The following is a 23,627-nucleotide window of genomic DNA, read 5'->3' on the forward strand; positions in this document are numbered from 1 at the left end:
TACTGGGGAATTCACAGTGTAGGTGGGGAACTGTGGAGCCTCAAAAAACCCCAATCAAGAGGGTGAGAGGTGTACATCTCCACCCAAGAGAGGTGACAGCTGAGGAACTGGAAAACCTAAAAGCAGGTGTCCTTGCTGGGGGGGTTACAGGTTCAAGGGTCCTGAATGAGACAGACTCCACTCCCCTTGGAATTTCTCTGGAGTTTAGTCTCAGGGACTTGCCTTAATCACCCCCCCCACCCCCGCAGGTTTTAGTTCTGGAAGGAGCTGCAGAACCCTCCCCCCCCCCCCGTGGAGTAGAACACAGTCATACATAAATCATTCATACAATGCAAGTTAATATAATGGTCCCAAAGATACTGCATGGGGTCGCAATATCTGTCACACCAGATCTTCTGAGTGTCTTATCTGTTGGACAATGCCACCTCTAAAACATTTTTCTTAAAACTTGAACACATTAGAGTTTTTATTTTCATTATAAAATTACATAGAGTGGAAGGGAATGGAAAGAACATTGTCACTTTAGTTCAAAACATGATTAAATTATTCATCAAAGATGCTGAGAGAACTTTCTTCTCTCTAACATTCTCCCCAGGGCATCCTTCACCTCCTTGTTCCTCAGGCTGTAGATCAGGGGGTTCAGCATGGGGATCACCATCGTGTAGAACACAGAGATCACCTGGTCCTGCTCCAGTGAGGAGGTGGAACTGGGTTGTAAGTAGGTAAAGCACGTTGTCCCATAGCATATAGCTACGGCTGTCAGGTGGGAGGTGCAGGTGGAGAAGGCTTTGCGCCTGCCCTCGGAGGAGCGGATCCTCAGTATGGCAGCAGTAACATACAGATATGAGAAGAGGATGATCAGCATGGTTGTCAGTTGTATGGAACCAGTAAAGATAGAAAGCAGCATTTCATTTGTGTGAGTGTCGGTGCAGGAGAGCCGCATGAGCGGAAGGACATCACAAACGTAATGATCAATTACATTGGGCCCACAGAAGGACAGCTGAAAGGTGCAGCTGGTAAACACGGTTGCATTTGCAACCCCAACCATGTAGGAGCCAGCCAAGAGCCAGATGCAGGACCTCTCAGATATGATGAGCTGATAGAGCAGTGGATTACAGATGGCCACATAACGGTCATAGGCCATCACCGCAAGGAGGAAGGACTCAGTGGTGGCAAAGGCAGCAAAAAAGTACATCTGTGCAGCACATCCAGCGTAGGAAATGGCCTTACTCTCCCTTGAGAGGCTCACCAGCACCCTGGGGGCGATGGATGAGGAGTAGCCAAGGTCAACGAGTGACAAGTTGCTGAGCAAGAGATACATGGGGGTATGAAATCGGGAGTCCGTCCAGATTAGGGCAATCATCCCAAAATTCCCCAGCAAGGTGAGAACATAGATCACCAGAAATATGAGGAAGAGGGTAACCTGCAGTTCTGGATGGTCAGTGAATCCTGCAAGGATGAATTCAGTCACGGTAGTGTCATTTCCCTGGGCCATTGCTTCACATGGGCTTTGAGGAGAGACATGCACAGAGGGAATTTCTGTAGAAATAAAAAACAGTGTGAGGACCTGGAATTCCGTATGACCAATGACAGCATTTTAGTCCATTTGAGACCCTTGTTTGCTGAAAGTAAGAATATTTTTACCCATGTGTGCGTATCTCATTCTTTCTCTTTTGATGTGGACAATCTGCAAAGAGCAACTATTGGCAAAAAACTGTAGCATAGTGCCGACTTGATTGCCAGAGGGTGAAGTTCACTGTTGGCTCAGTTGGAAAACTTTTTCCCCCCACAGCAGAAATCTAGAGAGTTTGCATTACAGCTGGGTGGTTGGTTTTTTTTTGGGGGGGGTGGGGGGCTGTTTTGTTTTTTGGTTCAGTGGCTGACCTGAAAAATCCCAAAATAACAGCAACTTGTTCCCTTCTCTCCCAAAATAAATCATTTCGTTGTCAGGTTTTTACCCTCTTCTCCCTTTTTTTTTCAAGTTAAATCTAACAGATTTTTGGAAACAAAACGTCATTTCAAAACAAAACCTTGAAACACATTATTTCAAAAATGTCAAAATTGAAATAGTTCACCTTTTTATTTCAGAATAACTCCGTTGGAAGATTATTTCTGTGACTCTTACACTCCCAGTATTGTGTTGCCAGGGCTAACACTGTTGCTTTGGTGTGAATGATCCTTGGCGTCAATTCTGGTGCCTCCTCCTGGAAATCTCATAGGCATTATTAACCTCTAGCCAGTGCAGGGCAGTTGCCGAACCTGTAAAGCTCAGACGATGAACTGGGATGTATACACTACCCATTGGGATCTTACAAGGTGGCCTCATACAAGGGGGCGAGAGAAGAAATGACTCAGAGTTTGGGCGGACAGTTAATAACTACAGCACAGGAAATGAATCAAAAACATTCTGCTGTTATCTGCAGCACCATCCCTCTCCCCAGACACAGCCCAAGCCCAGGCTACAGCTGAGCGACACAACGATTCACCTGCTGTGTACTGCTGGTGGGTCTGCACCCAGGGCTGCTCCTTAGATTCTGGATGTAGCAGCTTCAGCTGAAGGGGTCGTTTCCTACATAAGTAGCTCTCATATCAGTTAGGAAGTTTTAGGTCAAAATTATACCTTCAAACTGACTTTCCAGTGGATTGTGAGATTTTTTCTTGCTGCTCGCAACAGGCTTTTACTCTTCCCCCCTCCCTCCCGCAGTGCTACACCCAGACAAAGCAAACCTACCTGCGTAAGGATGAATCATTTATGTGATGGGTCCAAGAGATTCCCATCTGGAGGAAGGGCAGGGGGCTGAGTTATATTCCCTTACAGTCTGTTGGGATCTTAAGTCTCTCCAGGCTCGGACCGTCAGACAAAGGAGCTTCAGCTATCTTCTTGTTGCTGGGGCCAAGTGTATTTGTGGAGAAGTGATTTGTATAACACCGTGCCAGGCCGTTGTGATGCGTGTCGGTAATTGGTCCCAGTGTGTCCCTAGATCGCTGAGACTGAGTGATTCAAAGCACTGGGAATGGAATATGGAGACTTTTCAATGCTAGGTGTTGTGCAGGTTGGGCAGATTGGATGGCTCAAGAGATTGGGAATTATCGAGAGGTTCAGAGCTACATTGTGCTTTGATCACCTGCTCTGTGTAAGGGGCAGTGCTTAACTACACCACCCCAGGAGGAGGTCAGGGATTGAATTGTGACTCAGGTGCTGGAGCCGATCGCTACCCTCACCTATGTGGGCTCATTGAGACAGAGGGGAAGAGGCAATGCTCTGCCAACTTTCCACACACCTGTGTGTCTGCTGTGCAGCCCCCACTTTCCCCATTGTGTCCCCTACGTAGGGTCAAGTCTGTGGGGTCCTGCTCCTCCTTGTGTGTGAATGACCCCCGTAGAGCTAGGCCAGGCTCTGGCTCTCAGAATGTATGTCTGTTTTGTTTAAGCATCCAAACTTTTCTGTGCACAGCAAACATCTGGAACCTATAACACTGGGCTGGCAATGAGCAAAAAGTGGGTGGCAAACATCCACTTTCTCACGAGAGTCCCAGCACCTCTACTCCTGGTCTCAGTTGGACACTGAAAACACTAAGTCCATGTCTACACTGGTAATTGAAAGACAAAACTTTTGTCATTCACAGGTACTTAACCTTCCCCCACCCCTCGAAAGACAAAAGTTTGCTGTGAGAAGTGCCTGTGTGAACGACCGCGTTGTCAGCAGGAGCGCTCTCCTGTCCACAATGCAAATCCCACTCATTGGGGGTAGAAGTATTTTGTTGGCAAAAGTGCCGACCAACAGTGTTCACACAAGCCCAACTTTTAGCAACCCGGCCATGTCACTAAAAGCTGTGTAGCATAGACATAGTCTAAGGCATACAAATATATGTGAGTGTTTCAGAATCTTAAACCAACTCATGTCTGAACGTGAAGAAGAGGTGGGGTCTATGCGGGGGGTCGATGGTTTGTTCTGGGTGGGGGGGTTGGAACAAGTTCATTCATATTCATAGGGAATATATATTTAACATACACAGAGAGGAACCAAATGCCAGAATGACTTTCATTCTGGATGAAGGAAAACAGAACAAGAAAGAACGAATGTAAGTCCTCAGGCGACAGCACAGTGGGTGTATGTCTTTGTCCTCAGTCACGTGATGCATCACCTCTGCCTTACAAAATAGCCGCTGCCTCTGCAGACAGCAGATTTTTTGATAATGGAATCGTCAGGAGAGGGAACAAGGGGGAGTTCATTCTCTCACTCTTCGGCAACTGTGCCCAGGCTGCCTACCGGGGTCCCAGCCAGAGCCAGTTATCACTCTATGGTTATTCGGTTGGGTTGGGTGGGGATATAAATACCTGAACGTTAGCAATTTCTGGGATTATCAAAGAGGCTTGAGGGAGTTCGGAGCCCAAATCTCCATTAGAATTCAATGGAAGTTGGGTTCCTAAGTCTCTTAGCTGAGCACAACTGAGACCAGCAACTCAACTTTCAAGATAACATCTTCCTCGGGGGAGAGGGGGAGGAATTAACCCATCATAGATTTTGCAGAGGGGCTTTCTTGAGGTCTAGCAGGCCTAGTGGTCAGGCTGCTGCCAAACTATCTCTCTGAGTTTTGGGATGGGTTTTCTGGGCAGCCTGGTGGGCCCAGCAGCCAAGTCACAGTTTATCACCTCCCCACTACCCCTAGATCCCTCTGAGGTCTCTGGGGGTGGATGGAGGAGAAGAAAAGGGTAGGGGGATCCAGGCTCTCCCTCTCCACCAGGTCCTGAAGTCTAGCAGGAGCTTCTACTCTCCCTCCCCCCAGAAAAACCTCCTCACAGCCAAGCTCTCTAATTGTGTCCCCTCTTCAAACAATTGCCTCCACTGACTCCGTGTTAATCCTTGTGCTGGTCCTGCATCCTCGACCTGCAGGAGGCCACGTGATTGGAGGACTGGTCTGCTCTGTACAGACAGAGAAACAGGAGACAAGGAGATGATGTAAAGATAGTGAAGGGACTGACATTCAGCTCCTGCCTTCTGTAGCCATGGGCATCCTTGCCAAAGGGGCAGTGGCTGAGGAGAGCTGGGCAGTGGAACATGAGGATGCCAAAATTATTGGACCAGAGAGTGCGAGTGGTTCGGGCACACACCTCATGGGAAGGAGACCCTGGGTCGAGTCTCCCTGTGCCAATCGCTCTTTCTTTATCCACAATGGAACAGCTTCAACAGGAGAGACACGATATGCCAGAGGCCTGAGGTAAGAGCACTCTCCTGAGAGGTGGGAGATACCTGTTTAAATCCTTTCTTTCCTCTCTGCCAGGGAAGGGGAATGGAACTTGGGTCTCCCACATCCCGGGCGAGTTCTCTAACCACTGGGCCAAAAGTTATCATGGGGGCAGGAGCACCACACCTGCCTCCTTCCGCCATTTTGTGTAGAACGAGGCCAGTGTCCAATTCATTCCCTCAAGAAACTGCTACGAAGCCAGGAGAGGGGTACCTGTGTGTGGGTTGCTAGTAGAGAGAGTCACATAAATCCAGGTGGAATGGAGGTGCCGATCTGTGAGGAAGGGGCAGTGCTTCGCAAATCAGTGGGTCCCACTGGCAAGCTTAGGGGACTTCCCACCTGGCATCCTGTGGGCTGTTGTGGAATGCATTTTAAGGTGCCTATCTGTCCCCATTTATTGTACAGGGAGACTGTGGAAGCTCCTTCGCTGGAGGTTTTCAAAAGGAGGCTAGAGAGCCACCTGCCTTGGATGGTTTGGGCACAACAAATCCTGCCTCTTGGTAGGGGGTGAGACTGGATGACCCTTGCAGTCCCTTCGACCGCTACGGTTCTATGATTCTACAGGGAGGTACCTAACTTGGCTTTCTGGATTGCACTGCTGTGGTTTTTTTCGTTTAGGCACCTAAACATGAGGTGCCAGGATGCTCGGAGCTGCAATGCCTGAGTCCTTGCATGGATTCCAGACTATGAGACTTAAACACTGTGGGCCAGACGATCATCCCCATGGACATGCCAAATAGCATCAGAACCCACCATTGCTCCCGTCGAAGTGAATAGCACCACTGCCCGGCTGGGGTAAGTTTGCTGCTCACATGAGGAAATGTATTGGATCTGGTGCTCTGAGTGAAGGAACTTTGTTTTTTCTTCAGAAAGGCAGGGTTGTAAAACTCAGCTTGTGATAAACATGGCCATGCAGTTTTAAGAGCTGAGTCACTGCAGTAATGTGAGGAGTGGAACTGGAGAAAGAGGGTCAGTTTTCTGGAGGGACCTAGTTTATTGTGACATCAGGAGCTCAGGAGTGTGAACAGGGGTCAGGCTACTTGTGCACAAATGCTAGAGGCTCTGCATAGAATGCTGGGTAGCCCCAGGCTGCTGAATAAAGTTCTCTTTCCTGCAACTCCCTGCCTGCCCATATCCCTTATTGCTAATGAGACAACTAGCCTGGCTCCATAACAGACAGTGCATAAGCATCCATGCCTCATATACGTTCACACCCCAAGTAGTACTTTGCCCTGCAAAAAGTCTCATTGCCCAGTGGTCTCACTAATTGATGTGGGTGATTGTATCAGAATCTGACCATGGAAATGACATTGTGCAGGTGTGTGGGTTGTCAGCTGCAAAGATTGATCTCAAGAGCATGAGCCACCGCTCCCTGAGCTAGAAAACCTAGCTTGAAGCCACTGCTGGACTCCGAATACTACATGTAGTTCAGACAGTGGAGGGAAACAGAGATCTTCATGGTGGGTGTGAGGCTTATGGAATCCTGAGATGGATCCACTGCCTAGAGTTTATGCTTTGTTGAAAGTAACAGACTTTGAGGTGTTTGCATTCAGCCCTCATTTGTCTCCTTTTTTAGTGTAGGCCTCACTTTCTCACCTGCAGTGGAGAGTGCGTCTGGGATAAATGACGGAGAGGAATCACACTGCAGTGAGTGAGTTTGTCTTGTTGGGATTCACACAAGACCCAAAGCTGCAGGTCATCCTCCTTGTGATGTTTCTGTTGATCTACCTGCTGATCCTAGTGGGGAACCTCACCTTGGTCACCTTAATCAGGACTGACTACCAGCTTCACAACCCCATGTACTTTTTCATCAGCAACCTGGCCCTCTTAGATGTTGATTACACCACCATTATCACTTCCAGCATACTGATTACTTTAGTATCAGCGAGAAAAGTCATTTTGTTCCCTGGGTGTGCTCTGCAATTTTTCTTCTTATGCATCGCATTGTCCTGTGAATGTTACGTCTTGGGTGTCATGGCATACGATCGCTTCATGGCCATTTGCAACCCATTGCGCTACACTGTCATCATGTCCAAGTGGTTTTGCATGCTGCTGGTGCTGGGGTCGTACCTAGTGGGCTGCGTGAATGCAATTGTTCAAACTATGTTTATATTCCTTTTGTCCTTCTGCGACTCGAATGCCATCAACCGTTTCTTCTGTGATGTACCCCCCCATCCTGAAACTGTCCTGCTCTGACACCCACATCACAGACATTGTTCATTTCACCTGTACCGCTGTGGTGGTAACACCTACTATCTTGATCATTCTTATCTCCTACATCTACATTGTGGTCGCTATCCTAAGGATCAACTCTGCCTACGGCCAACTCAAAGCTTTCTCCACCTGCGCCTCCCACCTGATGGCCATCACCATCTTCTACGGAACAGGCGCTTTCATGTATATACGGCCCAGTTCAAAGTACCCCATAGATCAGGACAAAATCATTTCTTTGTTTTATACCCTTGTGATCCCCATGTTGAACCCCCTGATCTACAGCCTGAGGAACAAGGAAGTGAAAGAGGCCTTTATGAGGATGTTACACAGGAAGATTTATTCTCAGTGAATTTAAATGTTGGGAATGGGTTTTTTAATGGTAAACAGGAGTGTAAGTGGGGAGTGAGTTCTTTACATCATTATCTTGGTTTTTGTGGATAACCAGCCCTGTTCGTCTTGCACCAAAAAGAACTAAGGGGCAGGTTTTCCAAGGAGATCTGCACCAGACAGCTATGATTTGGCAACTCATCAAGTAGCCAGCTTCTCAGAGCTGCTCAACTCCCAGTTAGGAACCATTTTGTGCTAAGGCCACGTTGCCATCCTCAAGGGAAGGGCAGGCTGGTCCCGTGGTTCAGGCACTGGCTGAGGACATAGAAAGCCTGGGTTCAATTTCTGGGTCCACAATGGACTTCCTGTGTGACCTTGGGCAAGTCACTTAGCCTCTCTGTGCCTCTGTTCTCCATCCTTACAACGGGGATGGTGGCACTGCCCAGTCTCCCGGAGTGCTGAGAGGGGAGAAACGTTAAAGAAAAAGACAGTAAAGTGCTCAGAGAGCTACTGATGTAAGCAATAGGCATTATTTTTATTATTATTTATTGATTTATTAAGTGTTTTAAAAGCATGAGCTGGGTCCTCTAATAATGAGAGTGGCTGAAAAATCATTTATATTTCATAATAATAATGAGGTGTGTGTGCTCATTATTTGCCTTCTAGTTTTTGAATATTTTAGTTATTCAAACTAGTGAATATTTGGGTGAACTCCGGTCATGTTTGGAAGATTTCATAACAGGGTCTTTCCTAGCGTTACGGGCATGTGCCAGTGAGCCACTTAGGGGCATTTCATCACTGCCTTATACAGTACTAGTCCACTTATTTTGTACAACCTTCTACTTACTCACCAACAGCCCTTTCTGTTTCATGATTGTCCAAATATAATTTACATCTGATAGTTGGCTGATTGTCGATGCTAAAAGTTTTGTATGGGTTTGTTCTTCTCAGGTTTCTAAGGATCACCTGACAATTTGGTCCCATACATACATCCGTGACAGAAATGACAAACACAGGCATGGTGTTGAGACTATCGCATTAACTTTTAAAATGTTATCTGTATGTCGGTGAGCAAAAACTCAGGAAACATGACAACATCATAGATTGTCATATTAAGAGGTGCCCAGAAAATATTCATAGCCCTTTGTATTCAATAAGTGTTATATGTATTTGTGTGTTCTGGTTTCGCTGGGTGGGTGTGATGTGTTGGATCACAGAAACCCCCCTGGGAGCTGCCAACTGATGTGCCAAGACTCCTTCTGCCCCTGCTTCCTTGCCTTTCCCAGGTTAGGACTCCAGAGCCCTACCTGGTTTGAGCCAGATCCGCTAGCCTGCTGCAAACCCAGACCCAGTCTGAACCATGTCCCCTAACAGCTGTAGGCTTACTTGGAAGCAGCTTAGGAAGTGTTCCTGTCTTTAGCACTCAGATGCTCAACTCCCAATGGAGTCCAAATCTTAAATAAATCCGTTTTACCCTGTATGAAGCTTATACAGGGTAAACTCATAGATTGTTCGCCCTCTCTAGCACTGATAGAGAGATATGCACAGCTGTTTTCACCCCTCCCCCAGATACTAATTCGTACTCCAGGTTAATTAATGAGTAAAAAGTGATTTTAAGTACTGAAAGTAGGATTTAAGTGGTTCCAAGTAGTAACAGACAGAACAAAGTGAATTCCCAAGTAAAATAAAATAAAACACTCTGATCTATCTCTAATACAGTAATAAAACTGAATACAGATAAAAGCCTCACCCTCAGCAAAGTTTCCATGAGCTTCCTTTTACAGACTAGACTCCCCCTACTCTGGGTCCAGAAATCACTCTCACCCCCCTGTAGTCACTGTCCTCTGTTCCAGTTTCTTTCAGGTATCCTTGGGGGTGGAGAGGCTATCCCTTGAGCCAGCTGAAGACAAAATGGAGGGGTCTCCCAGGGATTTTTATAGACTTTGTCCTCTGGGTGGACACCCCTCTCTCTCCCTGTGTAGAATCCAGTTACAAGATGGAGTTTTGGAGTCACATGGGCAAGTCACATGTCCCTGCAAGACTGAGTTCCTTACCAGTCAAGCCACATTCCTGGGAAAGCTCAGATGTGGAATGGCGTCTCCCAATTCATTGGTTTCCGAGTAACAGCCGTGTTAGTCTGTATTCGCAAAAAGAAAAGGAGGACTTGTGGCACCTTAGAGACTAACCAATTTATTAGAGCATAAGCTTTCGTGAGCTACAGCTCACTTCCTCAGATGCATATCGTGGAAACTGCAGCAGGCTTTATATATACACAGAGAATATGAAACAATACCTATTCCCACCCCACTGTCCTGCTGGTAATAGCTTATCTAAAGTGATTTCCAGCACAAATCCAGGTTTTCTCACCCTCCACCCCCCCACACAAATTCACTCTCCTGCTGGTGATAGCCCATCCAAAGTGACAACTCTTTACACAATGTGCATGACAATCAAGCTGGGCTATTTCCTGCATAAATCCAGGTTCTCACATCCCCCCCACCCCCATACACACACAAACTCACTCTCCTGCTGGTAATAGCTCATCCAAACTGACCACTCTTCAAGTTAAAATCCAAGTTAAACCAGAACATCTGGGGGGGGGGGGTAGGAAAAAACAAGAGGAAACAGGCTACCTTGCATAATGACTTAGCCACTCCAAGTCTCTATTTAAGCCTAAATTAATAGTATCCAATTTGCAAATGAATTCCAATTCAGCAGTTTCTCGCTGGAGTCTGGATTTGAAGTTTTTTTGTTTTAAGATAGCGACCTTCATGTCTGTGATCGCGTGACCAGAGAGATTGAAGTGTTCTCCGACTGGTTTATGAATGTTATAATTCTTGACATCTGATTTGTGTCCATTTATTCTTTTACGTAGAGACTGTCCAGTTTGACCAATGTACATGGCAGAGGGGCATTGCTGGCACATGATGGCATATATCACATTGGTGGATGTGCAGGTGAACGAGCCTCTGATAGTGTGGCTGATGTTATTAGGCCCTGTGATGGTGTCCCCTGAATAGATATGTGGGCACAGTTGGCAACGGGCTTTGTTGCAAGGATAAGTTCCTGGGTTAGTGGTTCTGTTGTGTGGTATGTGGTTGTTGGTGAGTATTTGCTTCAGGTTGCGGGGCTGTCTGTAGGCAAGGACTGGCCTGTCTCCCAAGATTTGTGAGAGTGTTGGGTCATCCTTTAGGATAGGTTGTAGATCCTTAATAATGCGTTGGAGGGGTTTTAGTTGGGGGCTGAAGGTGACGGCTAGTGGCGTTCTGTTATTTTCTTTGTTAGGCCTGTCCTGTAGTAGGTAACTTCTGGGAACTCTTCTGGCTCTATCAATCTGTTTCTTTACTTCCGCAGGTGGGTATTGTAGTTGTAAGAAAGCTTGACAGAGATCTTGTAGGTGTTTGTCTCTGTCTGAGGGGTTGGAGCAAATGCGGTTGCATCGCAGAGCTTGGCTGTAGACGATGGATCGTGTGGTGTGGTCAGGGTGAAAGCTGGAGGCATGCAGGTAGGAATAGCGGTCAGTAGGTTTCCGGTATAGGGTGGTGTTTATGTGACCATTGTTTATTAGCACTGTAGTGTCCAGGAAGTGGATCTCTTGTGTGGACTGGACCAGGCTGAGGTTGGTGGTGGGATGGAAATTGTTGAAATCATGGTGGAATTCCTCAAGGGCTTCTTTTCCATGGGTCCAGATGATGAAGATGTCATCAATATAGCGCAAGTAGAGTAGGGGCTTTAGGGGACGAGAGCTGAGGAAGCGTTGTTCTAAATCAGCCATAAAAATGTTGGCATACTGTGGGGCCATGCGGGTACCCATAGCAGTGCCGCTGATCTGAAGGTATACATTGTCCCCAAATGTGAAGTAGTTATGGGTAAGGACAAAGTCACAAAGTTCAGCCACCAGGTTAGCCGTGACATTATCGGGGATAGTGTTCTTGACGGCTTGTAGTCCATCTTTGTGTGGAATGTTGGTGTAGAGGGCTTCTACATCCATAGTGGCCAGGATGGTGTTATCAGGAAGATCACCGATGGATTGTAGTTTCCTCAGGAAGTCAGTGGTGTCTCGAAGGTAGCTGGGAGTGCTGGTAGCGTAGGGCCTGAGGAGGGAGTCTACATAGCCAGACAATCCTGCTGTCAGGGTGCCAATGCCTGAGATGATGGGGCGCTCAGGATTTCCAGGTTTATGGATCTTGGGTAGTAGATAGAATATCCCAGGTCGGGGTTCCAGGGGTGTGTCTGTGCGGATTTGATCTTGTGCTTTTTCAGGAAGTTTCTTGAGCAAATGCTGTAGTTGCTTTTGGTAACTCTCAGTGGGATCAGAGGGTAATGGCTTGTAGAAACTCGTGTTGGAGAGCTGCCGAGCAGCCTCTTGTTCATATTCCGACCTATTCATGACGACAACAGCACCTCCTTTGTCAGCCTTTTTGATTATGATGTCAGAGTTGTTTCTGAGGCTGTGGATGGCATTGCGTTCCGCATGGCTGAGGTTATGGGGCAAGTGATGCTGCTTTTCCACAATTTCAGCCCGTGCACGTCGGCGGAAGCACTCTATGTAGAAGTCCAGTCTGCTGTTTCGACCTTCAGGAGGAGTCCACCTAGAATCCCTCTTTCTGTAGTGTTGGTAGGGAGACCTCTGTGGATTAGTATGCTGTTCAGAGGTATTTTGGAAATATTCCTTGAGTCGGAGACGTCGAAAATAGGATTCTAGGTCACCACAGAACTGTATCATGTTCGTGGGGGTGGAGGGGCAGAAGGAGAGGCCCCGAGATAGAACAGCTGCTTCTGCTGGGCTGAGAGTATAGTTGGATAGGTTAACAATATTGCTAGGTGGGTTGAGGGAACCGTTGCTGTGGCCCCTTGTAGCATGTAGTAGTTTAGAAACCGCTATCCCTACCTGCATGCCTCCAGCTTTCACCCTGACCACACCACACGATCCATCGTCTACAGCCAAGCTCTGCGATACAACTGCATTTGCTCCAACCCCTCAGACAGAGACAAACACCTACAAGATCTCTGTCAAGCTTTCTTACAACTACAATACCCACCTGCAGAAGTAAAGAAACAGATTGATAGAGCCAGAAGAGTTCCCAGAAGTTACCTACTACAGGACAGGCCTAACAAAGAAAATAACAGAACGCCACTAGCCGTCACCTTCAGCCCCCAACTAAAACCCCTCCAACGCATTATTAAGGATCTACAACCTATCCTAAAGGATGACCCAACACTCTCAGAAATCTTGGGAGACAGGCCAGTCCTTGCCTACAGACAGCCCCGCAACCTGAAGCAAATACTCACCAACAACCACATACCACACAACAGAACCACTAACCCAGGAACTTATCCTTGCAACAAAGCCCGTTGCCAACTGTGCCCACATATCTATTCAGGGGACACCATCACAGGGCCTAATAACATCAGCCACACTATCAGAGGCTCGTTCACCTGCACATCCACCAATGTGATATATGCCATCATGTGCCAGCAATGCCCCTCTGCCATGTACATTGGTCAAACTGGACAGTCTCTACGTAAAAGAATAAATGGACACAAATCAGATGTCAAGAATTATAACATTCATAAACCAGTCGGAGAACACTTCAATCTCTCTGGTCACGCGATCACAGACATGAAGGTCGCTATCTTAAAACAAAAAAACTTCAAATCCAGACTCCAGCGAGAAACTGCTGAATTGGAATTCATTTGCAAATTGGATACTATTAATTTAGGCTTAAATAGAGACTTGGAGTGGCTAAGTCATTATGCAAGGTAGCCTGTTTCCTCTTGTTTTTTCCTACCCCCCCCCCCAGATGTTCTGGTTTAACTTGGATTTTAACTTGAAGAGTGGTCAGTTTGGATGAGCTATTACCAGCAGGAGAGTGAGTTTGTGTGTGTATGGGGGTGGGGGGGATGTGAGAACCTGGATTTATGCAGGAAATAGCCCAGCTTGATTGTCATGCACATTGTGTAAAGAGTTGTCACTTTGGATGGGCTATCACCAGCAGGAGAGTGAATTTGTGTGGGGGGGTGGAGGGTGAGAAAACCTGGATTTGTGCTGGAAATCACTTTAGATAAGCTATTACCAGCAGGACAGTGGGGTGGGAATAGGTATTGTTTCATATTCTCTGTGTATATATAAAGCCTGCTGCAGTTTCCACGATATGCATCTGAGGAAGTGAGCTGTAGCTCACGAAAGCTTATGCTCTAATAAATTGGTTAGTCTCTAAGGTGCCACAAGTCCTCCTTTTCTTTTTCCCAATTCATTGTTGGCTTAAGTGGTTCTTGACTGGGCACTTCCTGAGAATAGTTTTCTCTTAGAAATCTGATGAAATACTTTTACCAAGGCTACCCAGAAATCAAGCAAGTACACAGCCAATATTCATAACCTCGAACACAAAAATGATACATGCGTACAAATAGGAGGAAAAGATTCAGCAGATGACAACCTCTACAGAGACATGCTACATGGCATATGTCGCACAAAACATATTCCAGTTCTATCACATATACATTTATAAGCATCTCCCCATATGGCACGATGGGGTGCACCATCACAGTGGGTTTCCCACGGAATCTGGAGTCACTCGGGGTGAGTTATGCAAAACCTAGCCTATAAAGCTTTGTCCTTTGGGATAAGTAGCAGTGATTGGTTTTACCTGTTTCAGGAGGCCTGAAACACAAAGAAAGCCTTTTGGGTACAAAGGCTGAATTGAAATTAAGAGGGGCCCTTGTTTTGATCCAGCAAACTGGCACGGGCCATTAATCAAGGGCACAAAACCTACCTGGAGGGATTTTAAGACTGGAACCTGCCAGATCTCCATGTGGATGATGGTTGGGCCTTGGTAAGCCAAATGAGCATTTTTTAGACCCTTTTATTGTTATGTTTTCTTTGTAATGCACCATTGCCAGTTGTTGTTGCCAGCTAAAGTGAGAAAAGATAACATTGCGTTTCAGGCATGGAAAATACCTTAACTCTTCATTTCTGTCTGCATACCTGAATGGCACAAGACACCAGTGGGCAAACTTAACTCTGCATTAACAAAGGTTTGGGAATTGAATTTAGGCCAAATTTGCAGCTAAATATTGAGTGTGGAATTTTGGAACTGCCTAAATAAAAAGCACCCACTCCCTATTGTTTTTAGTTGGATATTTAACTCCTAAAACCATAATGCTCTTCAGTGCGACTTTCTTTTGGAAGCTGTTTGATCTTGGTTTCAGAGGGGTAGCCATTTATGTCTGTGTCAGCAAAAACAATGACGAGTCCTGATATCACCTTAGAGACTAACAAATTTATTTGGGCATAAGCTGACAAAGTGGATTCCAGGCCATGAAAGCTTACGCCCAAATAAACTTGTTCATCTTTAAGGTGCCACAGGACTCCCTGTTGTTTTTGCTGAAACAGACTACCGGCTACCTCTCTGAAAGGAGGTGAAAGAGGTCTTTAGGAGGGTGATAGGGAAAAAAAAAAAGGGTTTTCCTTGATGTATGTAAATGTTAGACTTGGCGGTTAATCAATAAATGGGAGCGAGATGGAGGAGTGAGTTTTCTGTGTCATTATCTTTATATGAATAACCAGATGTGTTTGTCTTTCATTAAAAACAAACGAATGGCCAGATTTTTCCAAAAAGCTCTGTATTCAACAGCTAACATTTCACCACTCAAACAAGTGAGTAGATTGGCCAAAGGTCTCTTTTCCCACTTGGGGACTTAAATTATTCATTTGGGACCTGCACTATTTATCCCAGTGTTGGGTGCTGACTGCTGCTATAACTCGGGCTTCCTAACCGAGGTGTCTAATGGAGAGAGCAGCACCTCTGAAAATCTGCCTCCAATTGTAGGTGCTGCTAGACATGTTGTACTGTCTGTCCCGAAATGTTCACTCAAAGTTTTCTCTTCTTTTGAGGTATATTGCCAGTTTGGAAAGCTTTCCCATTTTATCAGAATAGAGCCCTTACAAACATAGGTCCTGGTTCTGGAAAGCCCTTAAGCATGTGCTCCCACCCCTCTCTGTCTAGTGAATCCATTAAGCATATGCTTGATATTGATCACGTGATTAAATCCCATTGAATTCCCGGCGATTTAAGCACACTCTTAAATGATTTCCAGAATAGAAATAGTTGACTAAGATGGGAGCAGAAACTTAAAAACAAACAAACAAAAAATCCCACAACCAAACATTAGAAGGATTTAATCCTAAAACTTAAAGAAAGACTCACAACAACAGCAGCCTTGGATCAGGCCTGATCAGTAATTACTCTAGTGGAATCCATGTCAAATGGCAAATGATCATTTCCAAGAGACGTGTTGACTGGATTAAGTCCAGGCCCCATTGTGTGTCCAGCCAGGTCAGAGGCACAAATGGGAAAACCCATCTCGCAAAGTTCTTACATTGCTAAATGCGGCAGTGACAGTTATCAGAGAAGAAATGGGGGATTTTGTCAAGGTTTGTGCAGCTGGCTCTTATAACACAAAAATATATTAGGAAAACCTGTCTAACAAAGAGAATCATGAACCAGCAATGCAAATCCAAATTGCCTTTTGCTAACCCATAGAAAATATATGCATTTAACTCACACAGGCAAAATATATTAATGAAATCATGGGATGTGTTTGTTGTTGCAGCTATAAGTGCAATTAAAAAGGAGAAGTGGTGTAGCCACAATAAGAAAGTAGTGAATAGGTAAAGTACATTGTATTTAGAATGTGTTATATTCATGCTGAAACTGTACTGTTAGATGATGTAACCTTTGCATGACCCTTGCTCTGTATACAGTAGGAGAATTCAACATGGCTAGAGAAATACTTTCAACCTGACAGCATTTAGGTATTCTCCTATGCTTGGCTTCTGCAACCTTCTGTCTTGCATATCTACCTACCTATGTAAACGTTTTATAGTGTTTGCCAATATCATATACAATATTATATATAATAGTAGGTATGTTTATACAAATATGAACTGTATTCATTTTAAGATCTTCCCAAACGATTTTTACTTACGTTATGCTATTTAGCCAAGGGGAGATGTGAACTATGGTAATCTCAGAGAACAAGGATAAGACAAATAATTTTGCTAAAGCCTCACTAACGTTGGCTTTATAACAAGTTTTTACTGGTAGAGGATGCTTCTAAGGTTTTGCCAACTTCTCAAATATAGTGGTCAGACCATAGATATTAAGGTAGTTATACATGTTGTCCTGTTTACTTTCGAGTCTGTGCCAGCCTAGCAAAAACATTCAAAAACATGTCAAAGATAAGAGATTAAAAAACCCCTCAACTCTAGTGTATATACAGAGGCAGAGTGAAGCTCAGATTTTAAGGCAGTGTGACCTCTGCACTATTACCGTCCAGATGGGTTGGTAATATATGTAGTCCTCCTTTCTTTGTTATGCTGTATTTATCTGTTACTAATAATCTTTTCTTCATAAAAAATGATTAAGCCTAGCCATTTGGTATTATTGAATTCAGTCGAACCTGTAACACGTGGCAATGATTTAGGGCTGGATCCAGTGTGCCTTAAAAGCCAATTGCACAACTTCCTCTGATTTCACTGATGCAAATCAAGCCCTTAAAGAGGGTGGGGACAGGGAATTCTCTGAGCTTCTCCATTTTCCAAATGATTTTTATTTACCCATCTTGCACAAATATCTGAAGAGCCAAATTCAGCTTGGGCCAGTAAATGCAGCAAAATGAAATTTCCTCTCTCGTTAATACAACATTACATGTCCCATTTTTGGATGGTATCTGTGCCATTAATAGTTCCTCTGTTTATACCTTGGAAACTATTCAAAGTGATGCTTTAAAATGTCATGTGATGGGAAGATGGATCTACTTAAATGCTGATCTGTCCCTTAGGAAGGTCCATTTTGGCAGTGATAGCTATGGTTTCCATGTATTTGCCTGGCACATTACATCCACTGAAGGATCTCCGAGGATGTCACAGGAGTCATATGCACAATATTTTCCCCACTGCGTTATCACAGTTGCCACTTCTGCAAGTGGTGAGGCTGTTCTGGGCTAATGCAATGTAGCCAAGGTGAAACGCGTCAAGAGTTAACGGTCTTTGAACCCTCTTTGGCCAAATCCATGGAGGACTGGTGCAAAGCCTCCTCCACCTGCATCTTCCGCCTGGTGGCCATCACAGTGTTCTTTGGAACTGGCTCTTCCATGTATTCACAGTATTTTTGCACTCCCTCACATGTTTGGGCTCTTGCCTTCACCTGTCCTGGGATGGAATCCCCGGACTCTCCCACTCTTAGGTTATCGCCTCCTGTGTATCTACAGTGACTTCTCATCTGGTCCATCTGGGCATGGAGCCCGCAAGTCTTTCCTTTGGGAGCTGTGATGAATAATTAACACAGTGACCAGCTTTCTTAAAAAAAACCCCAACAACCAACATCTGTGTTTCATCTTAACAACAAAAACACAATGCAGCATGGGAGCAAAAGGATTTTCAGACAGTAAACCAGTCTGTGTGCACGAGTGTCTCACCTAGGGCTTCAGAACCCCGGGTAGATTAGGAAGGCCCTTCTGCAGGGCCCTTGGCTATGTCAGCCTGAGCCTCACAAACAGCACCTGACAACTGCTCCCACCCTCTCTAGAGATTTGATTTTTAACTGTTTCATATCCTTTCACTCTATTTCCACCTGTATAAGGGCTGATCTACACTGATTACTAACATCAGTGTAGCTACGTCTCTCCGGAGTGTGAACAATCCACACACACCCTCCGAGAGATGTATCCATCCCTACATAACCCCTGACACACACAGTGCTAGGTCCATGGAAAAATCCTTCTGTCAACCTAGCTACCGCCTCTCGGGAAGGGGGATTAACGACACAGATGGGCGTACCTCCTATCCCTGTCGTGAGCGTCTTCACCGAAGTGCTACGGGTGCAGCACTGGCCCTGTGCTGTGGGAGTATTTTAAGTATAGACGCACCATAATCGAGGGCTGGAGGCAAGGATCTGGGCACCATTTCTTAGTCCTGTTGCAATGTGAAGTTTGGGAGGGTTCGTCCGTAATCATTTATAGCTACTGTATATGACATGGATAGTGAGATTAAATCGGACTAGTTACACTGCGTTCTTGGATGATGTAATACATACATTGATTAAGCTGGACTGTTCGGAAACTATCATGAAGGCAACAAAATATCTCTTGTAGAAGTAACCTGCCCGTAAACACAGCAGGAGTCACTAGCTGCTTCCTATTAATTTCTTTGGCTGATCTCTGATTCTTGTCCTTTGTGTAGGGGGAAGTAGCATTTCCTGGGGTAAATAACCTGCCTTATTCACTTTCTCCATATCGTTAATGATTTTATTGACCTCCATCATATCCCCCCGTAGTTGTCTCTTTTCCGAACTGAACTGTCCCAGTCCTTTTAATCTTTCCTCATATGGAAGCTGTTACATAATCTTGATCATTTTTGTTACCCTTCCCTGTATCTTTTCCACTGCTAATATCTATTTTTGAGATGGGCCAACCAAAACTGCATGCAGTATTTAAGATGTGAGTGTACCATGGATTTATATAGTAGTCTTACGATATTTACTGTCTTATTATCTCTCCCTTACCTTAGGGTTCTTATCATTCTGTTAGCTTTTTGACTGCTACGGCAGCTAGACTGGATGTTTTCAGAGAACTGTCCACAATGACTCCAAGATCTTTCTCTTGAGTGGTAACCGCTAATCTAGACCCCATCATTTTATGGGGATAGTTGTATGAGTCCTCAGTCTGGGATGGTTCCTCAGATCTGTCACCTTAAAAGAATGGCTCAGCTGTGGGAGTCTCCCTCATATACTCTACAGTGAAGACCAATGCAAAGTATTCATTTAGCTTCTCTGCAATGGCCTTGTCTTCCTTGAGGGCTCCTTCAGCACTTCAAACATCTAGTGCCCCCCACCCCCATTCTTTGTCAGGCTTCCTGCTTCTGATGTACCTAAAACAAATGCTGTTAGCTTTTGAGTCTTTTGCTAGTTGCTCTTCAAATTATTTTTTCACCTGCCTAATTAGACATTCACACTTGACTTGCCAGGTTTTATGCTCTAGGTGTATAATATATTATATTTAATATTTTAATATAATATAAACATTTTTTAAAAAGGAAATGATAAGGTTGAACCAAAAGATTTTTCCTTATTGAAATAATACATTTTTACCTTCTTAAAACAAAAAGTTTCAAGATTATTAAAATGACATGTTTAGACATTATCAGAATGAAACTTCTTCATGGTCCCAAACTGAAATTGCTCTGAATTGTGGTTTTTGTGGGAAATGTCAAAATATTGGCTCTCTGTTACAATTCGGAATGAAATGTGGGAATTTTCTGAGGAAGAGGGATCGTAGTTTCTGACCAGTTCTATTTCTAACACAGCTCTACTAATGTTTATGGAGTGCTCGGCTGACTGGATGTTGAACGGGGGAATGCCATTGCCTGCAGTGGCTATATTCCTTCCATGTTGCTCAGCCAGCATGGGGGAAAAGTTGCCGTTATTGACTCTGATTCTCTCCTGCCTCGCTTCTTGTGCTATCGTTTATACCTGATCACAGTGACTACTGAAGAGAGGATCAACTATTATATTTCACTCAAATACCTAATTCTGTGTGAAAATCACACTGAATCAGAATGATTTCAGCCTGTCTGCACCTCATGAAGAAGAGCTTCAAATATATAAAGCCCTTCAGAGAGAAACTATTTAAAAAAGCCAACTAATTAAAGTGGGTTAAAGATGGAAAAAACAACGATTAGGGAAGCGGATAATCTGGGCATCCTGGAAGTCAGGGAAGTCTCAGATTCTGGGGATGCAGGAAATTCTCCAGTCCACCAGCACATCAAGCAGGCAGCCTGGGCAACTGGCCTCCCAGGAAAATGGGGAACCAGGTAGGCTGGGGAGCCTGAGAGCTTGGAGGAGCAGGACGGCTTGCCCACCCACCCATCAGCCAGCAAGCATGCACGTGGCCTGGTATGAGACCAGGCAAGAAGACCAGGCTTCCTGTGGTACATTTTAATTCAGTCTGTAAATGTGTGGCCTCCTCCCAAATGTCTCTTTGTGGCTTTGAGGCAACCCTGCAAGTGGCCCCCCATCTCAGTTTCCCTTCTGGGTAACTCCAAGCTCTTCATTTCACACTCTTACTCAAACAGTAGTCATCCTGGGGGCCAGTTACCCAGGCTGCCTGTCTGGTGTGCTGTGGGAGGAGGGGGAGGAGTGACTGCCTGCACACCCAGGATCTGGGATCTCCCTGACTTCCAGGGAAGTACTCCATACCATCTCAATGCATACAGTCCTTGTTCTCCCCATATCCCAGTGTCCTCCACCACAGCTCAGCTCCTTAGCTGTCCTCTTCCAACCCTGTGCCAGAACAGCCCCCCCAACCTCCCTCCCCCCACCGTCCAGCCCTTCCTTCTCTGGTGCAACCCCCCCACTTCCCAGTGGGCACTCCCACATCTTTGCCAGGGAGCATCCCTTGCTCCCCTGGCTCTTCTCACTGTCCATTAGGATCCAGCTGTTCTGCAAGGAGACATCAGCATGTAAGCCTCTCTGCTGATCCCCCTCCCTTCGGCCCTCTCTGGCCATTGGATCCACTTCTCTGGGTTGGAGCCAAAAGGCATCTCCCTCTTATGTTGCTCCTGCCTTCTTTCTCACCATGCAAGGCCCAGTGACAGGGGTAACAACGGTAAGATCTCACTTTTGCCACATCGCTAGAGCCAGTTGGGAGTTTTCCATTGGGATGATGTTCTGGTAGAACAAACCTTTCTCACAAAATTTTAGGGAGGAAAAGTTTATTTGCCATTGGAGAAGTCAAAAGGACAGCTTCCTGGCTATCCTCTTGGGAAGCGAGTGCCAATCTCGTCTTCTACCAACAGATAGAAAGTGAAATCGGAAAGAGCCTTCTTGGCGGGTGGCCAGCCAGGCAAAAAAATTCATTTTGGTTTTCTCAAAATGGAATGTTTCAGAATTTCTGTCCCACAAAGTATTTTGAGATGTTAACTTTTTGTCCTGAGTTAGGATGGTTCTTCTTTTTTTTGAAGTCTCAACATTTTCCATAGGAGAGAAATTCCATTTTTAGGCTAGCTCCTCTCACTTCTATTTATTATTAAATCATGAAACTCATCCTCTCAGTTAGATTCAGTGAGGAATAATTTTATGGCATATTGTCTTCCTCAGGGCGTCCTTCACCTCCTTGTTCCTCAGGCTGTAGATCAGGGGGTTCAACATGGGGATCACAAGGGTATAGAACATGGACACCACTTTGTCGTACTCTGATGAGTTGCTGGATGTGGGTCGTAAGTACATAAAGAACAGAGCCCCATACAGTATGGACACGGCCGTCAGGTGGGAGGCGCAGGTGGAGAAGGCTTTGTGTCTGCCCTCGTTGGAACGAATCCGCAAGATGGCCACCATGATAGAAACATAGGAGACGAGGATGACCAGGATAGTACTTAATGCAGCTACAGCGGCAAAGAGGAAATGCACTGTCTCACCCATGCGAGTGTCAGAGCAGGAGAGTTTCTGGAGTGGGGGGAGGTCACAGAAAAAGTGATCAATGATATTGGGACCACAGAAGGACAGGCTGAACAAAGAGCCTGTATGCACAGTGGCATTAATGGAGGCATAAAAGTATGATGCAGCTACCAGCTGTACACAGACTTTCCTGGACATAATGAGTGTGTACATCAGTGGCTCGCATATAGCTATGAATCGATCATACGCCATCACAGCCAGAAGTAAACCCTCAGAGTTCACGGAGAAGGAGTGAAAGAAAAATTGCGTGGCACACCCAGCAAAGGAAATGACTTTACCCTCTGCTAAGAAGTTCACCAGTGCCTTAGGGGCAATAATGAAGGAGTAAGTGATGTCTACAAGGGACAAGTTGCTGAGGAAAAAATACATGGGGGTGTGTAGCCGCGTCTCGATCCTGATTAAAGAGATCATGCTGAGATTCCCCGCAAGGCTCATGGTGTAGATAAGCAAAAACATCCCAAAGAGGACAGCTTGCACTGATCAGCTGCCTTTGAATCCTAGAAGGATGAACATGGACACTCCAGTGTGATTGCCATGCGCCATGTATTCCAGATGCGATCAACGCTGTTGGGGTAGAAGAAAGAAACACAGCCAAGATAAAGCTTATGATTCAAAATTAACCGTATGGGGCTGGTTGGTGGACACCACCATTGTGAAATACAGTAGAAAGCCAAGATAAAAAAAATAAGTTATGTTGTTCTGGCTGCGTAACATTTGAAAACTTAAAATAATTTCATGTGCATCTTTATAATTGCCAAGATTTTACTCCTTTTAAAGAAAAGAGATGATAAAATAAAATAAAATTGAAAATTCTGAAGTGATCTTTCTAAGTCTGCATCCCAAGCAGGCATTGGCATTTGCTAATATCTTTTCATGGTATTATATGGCTAGGCATGATTTGAAAGGATGTAGAGAAACTAGAAAGGATCCAGAGAGGAGTGACAAAGGTGATCAAAGTGATGGAATGCAAGCCATGTGAGCAAAGGCTGAAGGAACTGGGTATGTTTAGTTTGAAGATGGCTATCATGTCCCTCCTTAATCTCCTCTTTTTCAAATACTTGAAAGGCTGCCATAAAAAAGTTTGAGAAAAGTTGCTCTGTCTTGCCGCAGAGGGCAGGACAAGAGGCAATGGGTTCAAACTACAGCACAGATGATTTCAATTAAACCTCAGGAAAAGCTTCCTAACTGTCAGTACAGTAGGGCAATGGAACAGATCTGTCAAGGGAGGTTGTGGAAACTCCTTCACTGGAGGTTTTTGAAAGGAGGCTGGATCGCCATCAGTCTTGGGTTGGTCAGAAACAACAATTCCTGCATCTTGGCTGGG

The 23,627-nt window shown here is 45.3% G+C and overlaps 1 protein-coding gene and 2 pseudogenes across 3 annotated transcripts; 1 reads left to right on the forward strand and 2 right to left on the reverse strand.

The window, feature by feature from the left end:
• Positions 1-550: 550 nt before the first annotated feature.
• On the reverse strand, positions 551-1,495 carry LOC311522618 (olfactory receptor 5J3-like; the record flags this gene model as incomplete). Its single annotated transcript, XM_084632083.1, has 1 exon — positions 551-1,495. The coding sequence occupies one exon, from the start codon at positions 1,493-1,495 to the stop codon at positions 551-553; it is 945 nt and encodes a 314-aa protein (XP_084488209.1).
• A 5,374-nt stretch (positions 1,496-6,869) lies between these two features.
• Positions 6,870-7,809, forward strand: LOC311522619 (olfactory receptor 5AR1-like; annotated as a pseudogene). The gene has a single exon. The product of its transcript is annotated as an olfactory receptor 5AR1-like (transcript).
• Positions 7,810-21,907: 14,098 nt separating this feature from the next.
• LOC311522685 (olfactory receptor 5AP2-like) lies at positions 21,908-22,846 on the reverse strand (annotated as a pseudogene). Its single transcript has one exon. The product of its transcript is annotated as an olfactory receptor 5AP2-like (transcript).
• Between the last annotated feature and the right edge of the window lie 781 nt (positions 22,847-23,627).

The sequence above is a fragment of the Lepidochelys olivacea genome (genome assembly GCF_965140295.1).
Source record: "Lepidochelys olivacea isolate rLepOli2 genome assembly, chromosome: 6".
Taxonomy (NCBI): domain Eukaryota; kingdom Metazoa; phylum Chordata; order Testudines; family Cheloniidae; genus Lepidochelys; species Lepidochelys olivacea.